The sequence below is a fragment of the Littorina saxatilis genome, linkage group LG15 (assembly GCF_037325665.1).
Source record: "Littorina saxatilis isolate snail1 linkage group LG15, US_GU_Lsax_2.0, whole genome shotgun sequence".
NCBI lineage: Eukaryota > Metazoa > Mollusca > Gastropoda > Littorinimorpha > Littorinidae > Littorina > Littorina saxatilis.
This window is the reverse complement of record NC_090259.1, coordinates 412999-425884: the sequence shown is the minus strand read 5'-3', so window position 1 is coordinate 425884 and position 12886 is coordinate 412999. Positions and strand designations below refer to the sequence as shown.

The following is a 12886-nucleotide window of genomic DNA, read 5'->3' as shown; positions in this document are numbered from 1 at the left end:
AGAGGTGGTCACGCTGCGACTGGCCTATGGCAGCTATGAGAAGGCTCTGCGAGCACAAAGGGATTATCACGGAACGGTGCCAGAGACCCTAAGTGCTACTGCGGGGCCTGTCGACAAAGCCAACGTTGTAGCCAGGCAGCGTCGACGACTCAACTGGCGACCGACAACAGATTAGATTACCTCCACCTGTCCCAAGAAAGGGGAAACGGTCCGAAGAGGATGTTAAACTTTAAAAGTCAAGTCACTGGAATAATAAAGCTTAGACTAGGATGAAGGAATCTTATGATGTATATTTTGTAAGCGCCTAGGGCTATATTTAGATTAGGGGCATAAATGTTCATAATAATAATAATAATGATGAACAGAAAAAGTTAACAGATGTACTTACACGTTAGACAGCATATTTGAAACCTGTGTAGATCTGCGAAGGAAACTGGTCCCTCACTGTGGCAACAACGTAGTGTGCCAGACCCATCTCACAAAATTGCTGTACGCAACATGCCGATATGTCCTGGAAAGATACGGGCAACCATTAGAAGGAAGTATGAAGTTTTCAAACAGTAAATTAAAAATAATTATTATTGGGGTGTTAAGACTACCAAAGATTAATTTAAAATTAGTGCAGTATTTATCTAATCTTGATTACTTTTGTTTTGTTTTTTGTTGTTGTTGGTAGGGCTGGGTGGGTAGTTCCAGTTGAATTTGAAAAGTTGAAAACATAGTATCACTTCAATAACGATGCTAGAATGATTCAGAGATGAACTGAACAATTGTGAAGCAGTGAGAACTAAATAAATAGCCCATTCTTTGTTATTTTTGGTTTTAGATGAACACAAGTATAAGTTCACATGAACAAGGAGAGTGTAGGGTAGAGTAACCTCATTAATTTTTGTACAGCCTACCTGTGTGGCTCGTCCTTGTTCTCAAACTATTCTTTCCACCTTTTCCTCAGTGACTGCTTGAACAGGATAATGACGGATTCAATGGTGTACCTGGTATTGACAGATATGTTTTACATTATTACAAATTTTAAAGTTGGTATTATTATAATAATTGTTATTATTATTGCAAACATACGGTGTGAATTACTTGTGAGTGGCCCATGTATGATAACTGAATTGAACTGAAACTAGAAGATTGTATCTGAAGAAAGTTTGTGCGCATGCATATTTGTGTGATTACCATAAGGAGTTGTGAAATTTAAAAAATAAATTTCCTCTGTGACTATGAAAGTCAGTTGATGTCAGTGTGTGAATGTAACTTGTGACGCGCAGATCAAACTCAATCTCTTTCATAACTCTATGCAATGTTACGTGCATATACAAAACACAAATAAATACATTCAGTTACCTTGAGAGGCAATTGTCACGGAAACCCTGGTGTGTGGTCATGCACTGCATCCCCTCCCCCTCAAACTTCCCTGTAACTTGAGGGTAATGGTGGCAGCACACCTTCTCCCTCCTTCGCTGCCCAGGCCACACAACACAGTGGCCACACTGACACCATGCCCTGAAATTGAGAAGTCAATAAAATTATACATTGTTATACACAACCCATTCATTCTGGCACGGACTCTCGTGTCTTCACCTTTTTTCTTTTTGTTGTTGAGTAATCACACTTGATTCACAAGTGAAAATTCCGTGTCTCTCCATCATAATACATACATGAATACAGAATGATACACGATACACATGTACCGTTGTGAGTAGTAAAGCTCAAACTGAACTTCAGAAACACAGCTGTACTAAATTACGATTCTCACATGAACTTTATACACAAGCCCTTGCACACTAGCGAGCAAATGCTGATACCTGAATTCAAAACAACAAAGCAACACGAAAGAAGTTCTCAGCAGACTGTAGCAGACGACAGGTTTGCCGTGTACGAGTGCATGCTTTTTACCTTGCATCATTTTCTGCAGCAGGGATGTCATCGCCAGGTTCGTCCACGGTACTGTTCTCGTCGCTGCTGGCACTTTCTTCATCTTCAGATGACTCCAGCAAAGATGCTGGCGGCTCAAAACTGTATGGTTCAGCAGCTGAAGTTGCTTCTGCCATTGTCTCTGGATGTGACGTCATCGGAATTTGACCCAGATTTCACCACTTCCGTAGTCTCGCGGACCGTTCGAGATACAATGGCCGCCAGATCGGAACACGAAAACGCTTCGCTTCAGCCACGAAATTCGTCGGATTATGGCCCAAAACGATTCCGAAATAAACTAAACACTGTGAGGGAAGGTGAGAAAACAATTTCCTACGGCATGCATATGTCTGGTTAACCTAAGTCACGCCAAAACGCAAATGAACGCGTTTTTGACACCAAAAACAGCCTGTTATGGTCCTTTAAGTAAAGGTTCATAAGTTGCAAGAAAGTAATGAAGTCGTATAGAAATTAATTTAGTTGAAGCGCACAATTCTTTTGTTTTGCGTTTCAGGTCGGCAGAACGGGCGAAACCGGGCTGGCACCCATTTGGCTTACTCGATTCAGAATCGATTCCACGTTGTTTTTCTCGAACGTGTGTAATTAGGCTTATTGACAGAGAAGCAAATTTTAGGGAACAAATATGTAGGTTTAGATTTAACCATTTGCTCCCTATTTGAAATGTATCTACGTGATAAACTGTTTTGCGAGTGTGTTTGCATGGATGAACTTAAACTGGTATGGGTGTGAGGAAAACGCGACCGACACGTCTGTCACCGCCGATTGATTGCATTTTGAAGGAATATGACTGGATTACGGAAAAATACACACATGTTAAGTTCTTGGATACCTTCATCGCCAATGTGGACTTACTGCAGAGCCAGGCAAAAGAGTAGACTTGCTCGCAAAATACGTGAAACAGCCGATGTTTGACGAAGCGAAGCCAAACCAGGTAAGGACGCTTCTCGGTCCCGCTACGCATGTCACCATGTGTTGTTGCTTTGAGTTTGACTAACAAACTCGAAACTCTCATTTAAAACATGAGCCAAATGTGTATTGATTGTGTGATTAGTCTAAGTGACAGGGCTTCTATTATCTGTGCTCCCTAGCTTCTGTCAGTTCCCACATCGACACTGCCAGACGAACTGAAGAGGCGCACCAAACACACTGCTGACAGACTCTCACTCTCAGTCTCAGTCTCACACACACACCACTCGAAGGTCTGATAAGATGACAGATAAGCGTTTTACATTTAGTCAAGTTTTGACTAAATGTTTTAACATAGAGGGGGGAATCGAGACGAGGGTCGTGGTGTATGTGTGTGTGTGTGTGTGTGTGTGTGTGTGTGTGTGTGTGTGTTGTGTGTGTGTGTGTGTGTGTGTGTGTGTCTGTGTGTGTGTGTAGAGCGATTCAGACTAAACTACTGGGCCGATCTTTATGAAATTTGACATGAGAGTTCCTGGGTATGATATCCCCGGACGTTTTGTTCATTTTTTGGATAAATACCTTTGATGACGTCATATCCGGATTTTTGTAAAAGTTGAGGCGGCACTGTCACACCCTCATTGAGTCACTTGAGAAAAAGTGACTCTATGTAATCGGTCAGTGTTAGTCTGTCCGGCCGGCCGGCCGGCCGGCCGTCCGGCCGGCCGTCCGTAGACACCACCTTAACGTTGGACTTTTCTCGGAAACTATCAAAGCGATCGGGCTCATATTTTGTTTAGTCGTGACCTCCAATGACCTCTACACTTTAACGATGGTTACGTTGACCTTTGACCTTTGTCAAGGTCACAGGTCAGCGTCAAAGGAAAAATTAGACATTTTATATCTTTGACAAAGTTCATCGGATGTGATTGAAACTTTGTAGGATTATTCTTTACATCAAAGTATTTACATCTGTAGCCTTTTACGAACGTTATCAGAAAAACAAGGGAGATAACTAGCCTTTTCTGTTCGGCAACACACAACTTAACGTTGGGCTTTTCTCGGAAACTATAAAAGTGACCGGGCTCAAATTTTATGTGAACGTGACTCATTGTGTTGTGAATAGCAATTTCTTCCTGTCCATCTGATGCCTCATATAATATTCAGAACTGCGAAAGTGACTCGATCGAGCGTTTGCTCTTCTTGTTTTTCAATTAAATTGATTGAAATTTTGGCAAAGCAATCTTCGACAAAGGCCGGGATTTGGTATTGCATTTCCGCTTGGTGGCTTAAAAACTACTGAGTGAGTTTGGTCATTAAAAATCGGAAACTTGTAATTAAAATTATTTTTTTATTAAACGATCCAAAAACAATTTCATCTTATTCTTCGTCATGTTCTGATTCCAAAAACATATACATATGTTATATTTGGATTAAAAACAATCTCTGAAAATTAAAAATATAAAAATTATGATCAAAATTAAATTTCCGAAATCGATTTAAAAACTATTTCATCTTATTCCTTGTCGGTTCCTGATTCCAAAAACATATAGATATGATATGTTTGGATTAAAAACACGCTCAGAAAGTTAAAACGAAGAGAGGTACAGTAAAGCGTGCTATGAAGCACAGCGCAACCGCTGCCGCGCCAAACAGGCTCGTCACTTTCACTGCCTTTTGCACTAGCGGCGGACTACGTTCAGTTTCATTCTGTGAGTTCCACAGCTTGACTAAATGTAGTAATTTCGCCTTACGCGACTTGTTTTTCTTTTTTCAGGATACTAACAACAAAATAATTTTTGATACATGTTGTTGGAACAAATGTTTGAATCTAAAGGTTTTTTGAATGCAATACAGAAGCAATTTTCACACATTTCATTGTGGCTCTGCGCCCATAAATGTGCATAATTTGTATCAATAGAGTCTGACAGCTAGTGATAGTTTGCAATGAAAATAACATTAACAAATAACAATGTACTTGTGGGTAAGAAATCAACCAACTCAGCAATGCAAACTTTGCTGAAAACAGATGCACATATGATATGTCTGCTGAAAATAGCAAATAGTAGCAACATGTTTGAAGGGAAGTGAACATCACCACATATAAACTTACTATCAAAGTAAAACACTAAATAAACTGAATAAACATTAAAAAGGTAATAGTGCCTGAGCCATGGAAGTGGTTTCTTTGTTGTTGCATGTTCAATATTTCACAAGATGCAGAATTATTGCTTAAAATTGAGTAAAACTTACTAAAAGCAAGGCAACCGCTACTGCGAAAAAGACTGATGCACTAACTGAATCAAGTTTTAGAACTAAAGATCATGGGGATTGAAATTGATTAAGTTTATTTGCGTCGAGGACGCTTGGCAGGGGCTGCTTGCTTAACAGTTTCACTCTGTGTGTCGGTGACTGAGAGTGAGACTGTAGCTGTAAAATTTGATTGTGGTGGGTGGACGTTAATGTTGATGGTGCAGTTGGACACAGGGGCTCGGAAAAAAGGGAATGGAAAGGGTTGACTGGTGGCTGCCTGAATTTTGCATTGTGGCTGTTCTTGTGTGTTCTTGATGCATGTATGTGTGCATGCTGCTTGTCGGAATGTCTGCAGTTGTTGATTGCAGGTGTGTTGATGAGGTGACTGATTGCTGTGGTGTAGATTGAGATTCAGCCAGTGCTATGCTAATTTTTGTGTGCGTTTCTTCTGACATTTTTGAGTACGTGTTGATGGACTGCACATTCTTATGGCCGGTTAACTCCATTATTTCTGTGGGGGCAAATTGCTTGTTGACCAATGTTGCACCATGGTTTTCCTTGTGCTGTGGTTGGTTATTCTTTTGTTTTGGGTCAGACCTGCTTTGATTGCCATGTTTTTCATTAGAGTCGCCAACTTGTTCACGCCAACTCTCTGTTTTTTTAACCATGTTGTGCCTGGTTTGGGGTTGGGAACAGTTGTGGTCGCGATGTGGAAGGGGTCGTCTTCTCCTGAGTAGTCTTCTGGGCGATATTCAGCATACAGCCTGTAAGTTGCCACTGGGCATCTTGTCGGTTCTTGGGGTGTTGCCCACACTGTTCGTCGTACAGCTCTGATGTTTGTGACATGTTCCCCTGTCCTGGTCTTTGTGGACCCCCTCTCGTCAGCTTCGCTCCGCCGCCGACACTCGACTCTTCCGACTCCCCACAGTGCAAACAAAGACATGTGGCGAGAGGTCCTTCGCCTATCAAGCCCCTGTGACCTGGAATAGATTACCTCTGCCTCTCAGACACACAGATTCTCTCACTACATTCAAGACAAATCTCAAAACACACCTCTTTCAGCGCAAGTGATTTCCCCTCCAGCATCTCCCCACCCACCCCATCCCGCCCCACCTCACTCCCTACCTAGTGCCTAAAATAACGTGTATATATATTTTCTGCGCTTTGTGTCAGCACTGTTTGTGTGTGTGTGTAAATAGTATTGTTGACACGTTTTTATACAGAAGCCTATTGTGGTTCTTGTGCCTAGGCTGTGTATTGGATTGTCATTGTATGCCTGCATTATTAGTTGTCAGTAATTATTATATGTGCTGATTGTTCTCTTTGCCTGCGCGCGTATAGTATATGTTGGTTATGTTTGGTCATAGTATGTTTGTTTATGTTTGGTCGTTATCTTTGCCTGTGCGTGTATTGTATGTTTGGTCGTTTTCTTTGCCTGTGCATGTATAGTTTGTTGGTTGTGTTTGGTCGGTTTCTTTGCCTGTGCGTGTATACGTATGCTTGGTCGATGTATGTATTGTAAAGCGCTAAGAGTAGACATTTTTCTAGAATAGCGCTATAAAAGTTTGCATTATTATTATTATTATCTTTCGCTGTAACTGAAACATTAGTCAGTAATTGTTTGTCCCTTTTCTACTAAACCTTTAAAAATGTTGATATTTGTTTTAAGTTGCATGCTGTTAGTGTTAGCATGAAATTTCAGGGTTGCTATCAATTTTTCTCTGTGTGGTACTTTTGAATTATAATATTATTGCACTATAGTTTAATCCAGTTACCCATTATTTTGCGGCGAGTAATTGGGAGATGTATGATTGTGAAATACCATAAAGCCAACTGCTTTTAAGGTCTTGCTATAGGTACAATCAATAATTATCATAGGCATTTATTATTTGGGAAAAATACAAGCCTGCTGTTGTGCTCTTATTTCTTCGGCATACATATCCCATATAATGTTAGCTGTGATTATGTGATCAGAATTTGTTTAGGCTTGGAAGTTTCATTCATGCTGCGCTTGTTATTTTGATCTGCATAACTAAATATCTTTCGTTGTTATAATACAAATCGTTTTACCTCAGGTACTCCTTGATGAATCTTTTCCAAGAGTGACATCTCCCCATTTCATCTGATGGTGGTCGGTAACTGCCCTTAGACCAAAGTGTATGCAGTTATTCCACCACATGGTGTTCAGGAGAGATTCTGCAGTATAGTTTGGCCCAGTTGGTTTCTTTCGTAGAGAGTGTTTATTTCCTCTTCCGTGAGAGCTTCAGCACTGTATTGCATGTTCCCCTTGCCTGCATTTTTTAGCGCTTTTAGTTTGGCATTTAAGGTCTGTTGGGCTTGCTGGAAAGAAGGGGAACGATTGATGTCATGGGGGTACGATTTGCTTTTAAGGTGTCGGTGAATGCTTCCCCAGAAACTTCGCATCGACGTTGCTTCATAATCTGTCCCGTCAGCTTTTTTCAGTGCGATGAAGTAGTTTGAAAGAATTTCATTGAGGGAGGATGGCGTCAATTGGTGAATTTCGAGCTCTGTGTTCGGCAACTTTTCTTGAATGAAGGTTTTTAGCAGCTTAACATCATGGGCAGTTTTCTTGAGTGTGTTTTGGCTGGTGTTTTGAGCAATAAACGTCGGTATGTCTGGTATTTCTGTTTCAGCAAAGCGTTTTTTTACTTTCGGCGTTGATTTTGTGTTTTCGGAGTTGTCAGTTTCTGGAAAGTCCATGTCAAGTTCTTCGAGCACATTTTGGGGCATCAGAATGTGGTCAATGTCAGGGTTTGATGGCAGACTTGCCAGTTTTTGTACATTTATTCTGTGGATTTTGCGTCTGGTGCCGTTTGGGGTCACCACATCCAGTATAGCGAAGCCAAGTGGCCTTGAAACACTCTTAACTACCCCTTCCTCACCTCCGTTGATCCTTACTATGTCGTTCACCTTAATGGGAGACAGGATTTGTTTTGACATCTTTTTGGACGTTTCTTTGGTGCCAGATAAACAGTCGTCTGCTACGATGCAAGGGAGGGTACTCGTTTTTTTGTTTTGGCATTGTGATAGTGTTCGACTGTTGAAACTAGTGTTATGCACGGGTTAATAAAACTGCGGATAGAACTCTTTAGCAGCAAAGCAATTAAGAGTGTATTACAATCTACGTTTAAGCATATTTCTGATTGGATTAAGGTTGTGCCAGCTTAAACTCTAGTTTTTATCTGTGTGCTGTCCGGGTGCAAGGGAGACTACTCTTTTGTTATGGTTTTCATGGCAGTGTTTCGTACTGTGTGTAACAGAGTACTATGTTCTTGTAAACCGGTCTGCAGTAGACAGGGACACGGAGAAAACGTTCGAAACAGTATTGAGGGAGCACATTTTCGTTCTGTTGTGTTGCATATTCTTTTTTGGATTATTCCTATGGTAGCGACACGGATAGCAAACAGAGAATGAATAGGTTCGATCGTTCGCTAGCATCTGTGTATCTTGTAAGTTGAATGTTCGTTTTTTTCGACCTGCATTGCTTTCATAATGAAAGAAACGTTTGTTTATTGCATCCCATACATCAGATCAGTTCCGAGATTCAATTTTGCGTGCAACTGATATGGTTTTCTGAGCCGTGCGATACGATTTTGGAGCTTCATACAAATGTGTCACATTGTTCGGCGCGAGGTCAAAGGTCGGGAGGAAAGTAGTTCTTTGCCCAAATCGGAATCTGCACTATCATATATTTTTTGGAGTCCATGATGTATTTATTGAGCTATAAAAATACAACATATATACCCACACTGAAGTAACAGAGACAAAGAAGGGAGGTCATGGGATATTATATTGTATTTCCACTCTACCTGGTCTTGGTGGGGGAGTGGGGGCGGGGTCTGTCATGATCTGTGCCGCCCATAATATATTATATTGTATTTCCACTCTACCTGGTCTGGGTGCCAGGGGGAGGGGGGGCGGGGTCTGTCATGATCTGTGCTGCCCATAATATATTATATTGTATTTCCACTCTACCTGGTCTGGGTGGGGGAGGGGGGGCGGGGTCTGTCATGATCTGTGCCGCCCATAATATATTATATTGTATTTCCACTCTACCTGATCAGGGTGGGACCGGGGGGGAGGGGCGGGGTCTGTCATGATCTGTGCCGCCCACAGGAGAGCCGCGCTGTCGTCCTGGTAACGCGTGTTGGTCGTCATACGACACGGCATTTCAGGGCACACGCGCAGGCGTACTGGCTCCGGAAGTGGCGGCGTGTAGCGAGTTTTGACCATCCACGTCATCAGTTTGGGGGGCTGACCCCTGACGTCATGACGCTGGAGGAAGGCGGAGGTGTTAAAGTCCCAAGTGATGGTGACGTCAGGGTGAAAGGGGCTTCTGGGTATGGGGCCCGGGAAATAATTCTTGGAACTGACGAAAAGGGAGACAAAAAAGAGCGTTCAGCCCCAGGAAATAATTCTTGGAACTGCCAACAACAACAAAACAACAAAAAAGGAACGAAAAGAGGGCTCCGACTCAAATTTAAAGGTACCATGGTTGGTTAGATTGGTTGCTTATTATTTTTTGTATCGTCTTCCCAGCTGATATTGCTATTCAAGACCGATGCAAGTTTGTTTCTTGTCTCAGTTCACATGGCAGGCTAGTTGCTTAAAAGTATTTACAATCAGGTTTATAACTGTAAAAAGAAGGTTCTAAAATTCATAACTTCCACATTTGTTTCTTCAAATCTTGATAAAAACATTGTCCGGGGTAAAGGTTCCCAGTCTATCTGAATACATTCAGTCAAATGTGTTAACAAAAAATTGTAACAAAAAACAACACTGTCTTACCCTCTCATCTACCCCGTTCTCAATTTATTTTTTAAAGCAAACTACCCTCATCCCACAACCCCCCCCCCCTACCCCACAAACGTCCCACCCCACCCCCTTCTTCAACTCATCTCCTGATAAAAAGAGCTCAGGTGAAAATGCTACTCACAAGAGCGGCCAGTTGTCACTGGTCTGAGCCTGTTCCGACAGGTTCTGGTATGTTGGCACTCCACGCGGGGCTTGGTTGCGCGATGAGTTCTGGTGGTTGCGCGATGATGCTTGCTGTCCACCAGACAGAAACTTCTGGGGACCGGTGTGTGTCACATCGGATTCTTGCTCCAGCACCCGAAGATAGGGAGAAGGGGCGTGGTGTGTGACGTCACTGTAGGCGGGGCCATAGCGGAGCAAGTAGGTGATGATGAGGGAACCGCCAGTCAGGGTCAAGGCTGCCAACTGGTTGCGAGACACACGACGAGACATTAGGCTGATTTAGAACCTGCCCTAAATCAAGCTACTGTGTTGCTTCAGCTGTGGCTCCTGATGAGGTCTGATGATTGTGCGAGCCGTCAGTCTGTACGGAAGTCCTTGAGTGTGACCCACTCGTTCTCTTTTGGTATCTGCTGCTGGAGGTAAACAGCGAAATGTCATGAAATATCACGTCGTTATCAGTTTACGCCCTAGGCCACTCCAATATAGTTTTGTCTGTCACTCAAATGTGTCTAAAAATCAAAATGGTGTCACTCAAATGGTGTCTGAAAATCAAAATGTCACTCAAATGGTGTCGGAAAAATCAAAATTATGTCACTCAAAATGGTGTCACTCAAATGGTGTCTGAAAATCAAAATGGTGTCACTCAAAATGGTGTCACTCAAATGGTGTCTGAAAATCAAAATGGTGTCACTCAAATGGTGTTACTCAAATGGTGTCTGAAAATCAAAATGGTGTCTGAAACTCACATGTTTCTTGTGGGTGGTTGCAGCCACACACTAATTACAACACGCTATGAATACTTTGTTTGGCGCTGTGCTGTGTCCTGGAGCAAGCATGCCACTCGGCGAATAAAGTGCTTGAAGGAAACCTGCAACTGTAACGTGTTATCTAAACCATGCCAAATGTATGGTCGGTTATATATTGAAGTTTAGTGTTGAAAGTTCAAAGCTCACAACCCAGCGCCAGTGTTGACTATATTTGATACAGGTCACTTTTATCAATGCGATGAATAATTCTAGTAAAATTGATTGACGGAATGAGCTCCAAAATGTAGCATAATTTGTGTATTTTGTCGAAGAAAACACATATTTTCGGCCGCCATATTTGTCTTCCTTTGCTTGGCAATTTCTTTCTCAAAATGGTGGCACCGATGTTAATTGAAATGACTTGTTATGCAAACAAGAGCGAGGTGTTTCTGAAAAAGTGAAAAAGGTTGCACCATGCTATCCATGGTTCATGAGATACCGTGTCCAAAGCTGATCTGGTTTTTCTGAAATTGTTCCGGACACAACGCGTTCCTAGGATCACGAAATAATGAGCACACAAGTAAGGCGCGATCATGTAGCACTGCAGTTAGTGGCTTTCTCCGCCTATTCAGTAACTAGAGGAATACCCGGCTTCGCCGGGTGGATCGCGAGACAGAGTAGCGGTTCGCCGGCTTAGAGCACGTGTTGAAAATTTTCATCCACCAGTTTGTGCCCGGGGTCCACCTGAATATGCCCACCAAATTTGATGCAGACTATTTACGATATCACAAACAGAACTCTACAATCCACAGGTGTTGCCTTGCGAGCAATAAATAGCTCACAACTTCTAAGGCGAACAACTCTGCAGAGTCTGCTGTGAAGGGCGACGGTAGTCTCCCTGTCACACCCGCCCCCGCCCCCATGGACCCGCCAAGCTTAGGTCCCTCCCAGATTCGTGGAATGGGAACAGCACGAAAATGATTCAGTGGCCATAATGCCATTCCTGAACATATCATGTCGAGTCCCATCCCTGTCGACGACGCCGAATGTAACCGAGTGCCGAAACACCACAATCACATTTGGAGGCGAAGTCCACTCAAACAGGATTGAGAAATTTTTTATTTTTTATTTTTATTTTTTAATTTTTTATTTTTTTTATACATTTTATTTCCTTTATATACACATAAACACAGCATAACATACATCATACACCGAGTTTATCAACAAAGCGCATACACACGTACATACCTAGACAAGACACAGACATAGACAGTAGGGTGGGTTGTTGAAAAGACAGGGGATATGGAAGGGGGGGGGGGAAATTAGGTTGTTGGGGGGGGGGGGGAGGGGGGGTAACTGAGGTGAGGGGAGGGGGGTAGGTGGGGACGGTGGTCACAATTTAGCCTCCAAGTATACATGGGGTTTAATTATCGGCATAAAAGTACTGTATAACCTGTTATGAGTAAATGGGTCAGGGGGTATCACATTCAAAAATGTTCATACGAAATCAATCAATACAATTATCCTATAGCATCAATGAAAAAAGTGTCTATATAAACACCACTCTTTTTTTTTTCAAATTTACCATAATAATTATTTACACTAGCATTATACTTTTCGATCAAAAACCTTTGTTTAACAATTTTCACAAAAACATTTAGTGTTGGGACTGTCTTATTTAATTTGGCTCCAAATATACTTTGTTTGGCAAGGAGAATAAACAAATCAAAAACAGCATCCGTATGAAAGTTGTCTAAATACCCTAAAATGACAAGCTCTTTTGACAAATTCAAATTACTGCAATGTGTGAAATTTTGACATAACCATTCTGTGAAATCAGACCAAAAAAGCTTAACTCTTGTGCACTCCCAAAACAAATGTTCTAAGGTTTCCTCTTCCTGTGTACAAAAGCTACATAGTGATGTGTCAGAAATTTTCATCAAAAATAACAGGCGTTGAGTGGGAAAAAATTCTATATAGTATTCTATATTGGAACCACCTTAGGTATGTGTCTTGTGTAGTTCGCCTTATTGTCAGAAATACCT

General features: G+C 41.9%; 2 protein-coding genes across 2 annotated transcripts in view; both read right to left on the bottom strand.

The window, feature by feature from the left end:
• Positions 1–10584, bottom strand: part of LOC138948164 (3-galactosyl-N-acetylglucosaminide 4-alpha-L-fucosyltransferase FUT3-like) — a 49667-nt gene extending 39083 nt beyond the window's left edge. Inside the window, exons 1-2 of the mRNA XM_070319665.1 lie at positions 10055–10584; positions 9175–9487 (exon numbers count right to left, since the gene is read on the bottom strand). Of these exons, the coding sequence (XP_070175766.1) occupies positions 9175–9487; positions 10055–10365 (624 nt within the window). The 5' untranslated portion in view covers positions 10366–10584. The remainder of the gene's footprint in view (positions 1–9174; positions 9488–10054) is intronic.
• Positions 686–2380, bottom strand: LOC138948052 (uncharacterized). The gene is made up of 3 exons (XM_070319581.1): positions 1903–2380; positions 1351–1509; positions 686–992 (listed from the first exon to the last, which is right to left on the bottom strand). Exons 1-3 carry the CDS (start codon positions 2076–2078, stop codon positions 929–931), a joined length of 399 nt encoding a protein of 132 aa, XP_070175682.1. The 5' UTR covers positions 2079–2380; the 3' UTR covers positions 686–928.
• Positions 10585–12886: the final 2302 nt, after the last annotated feature.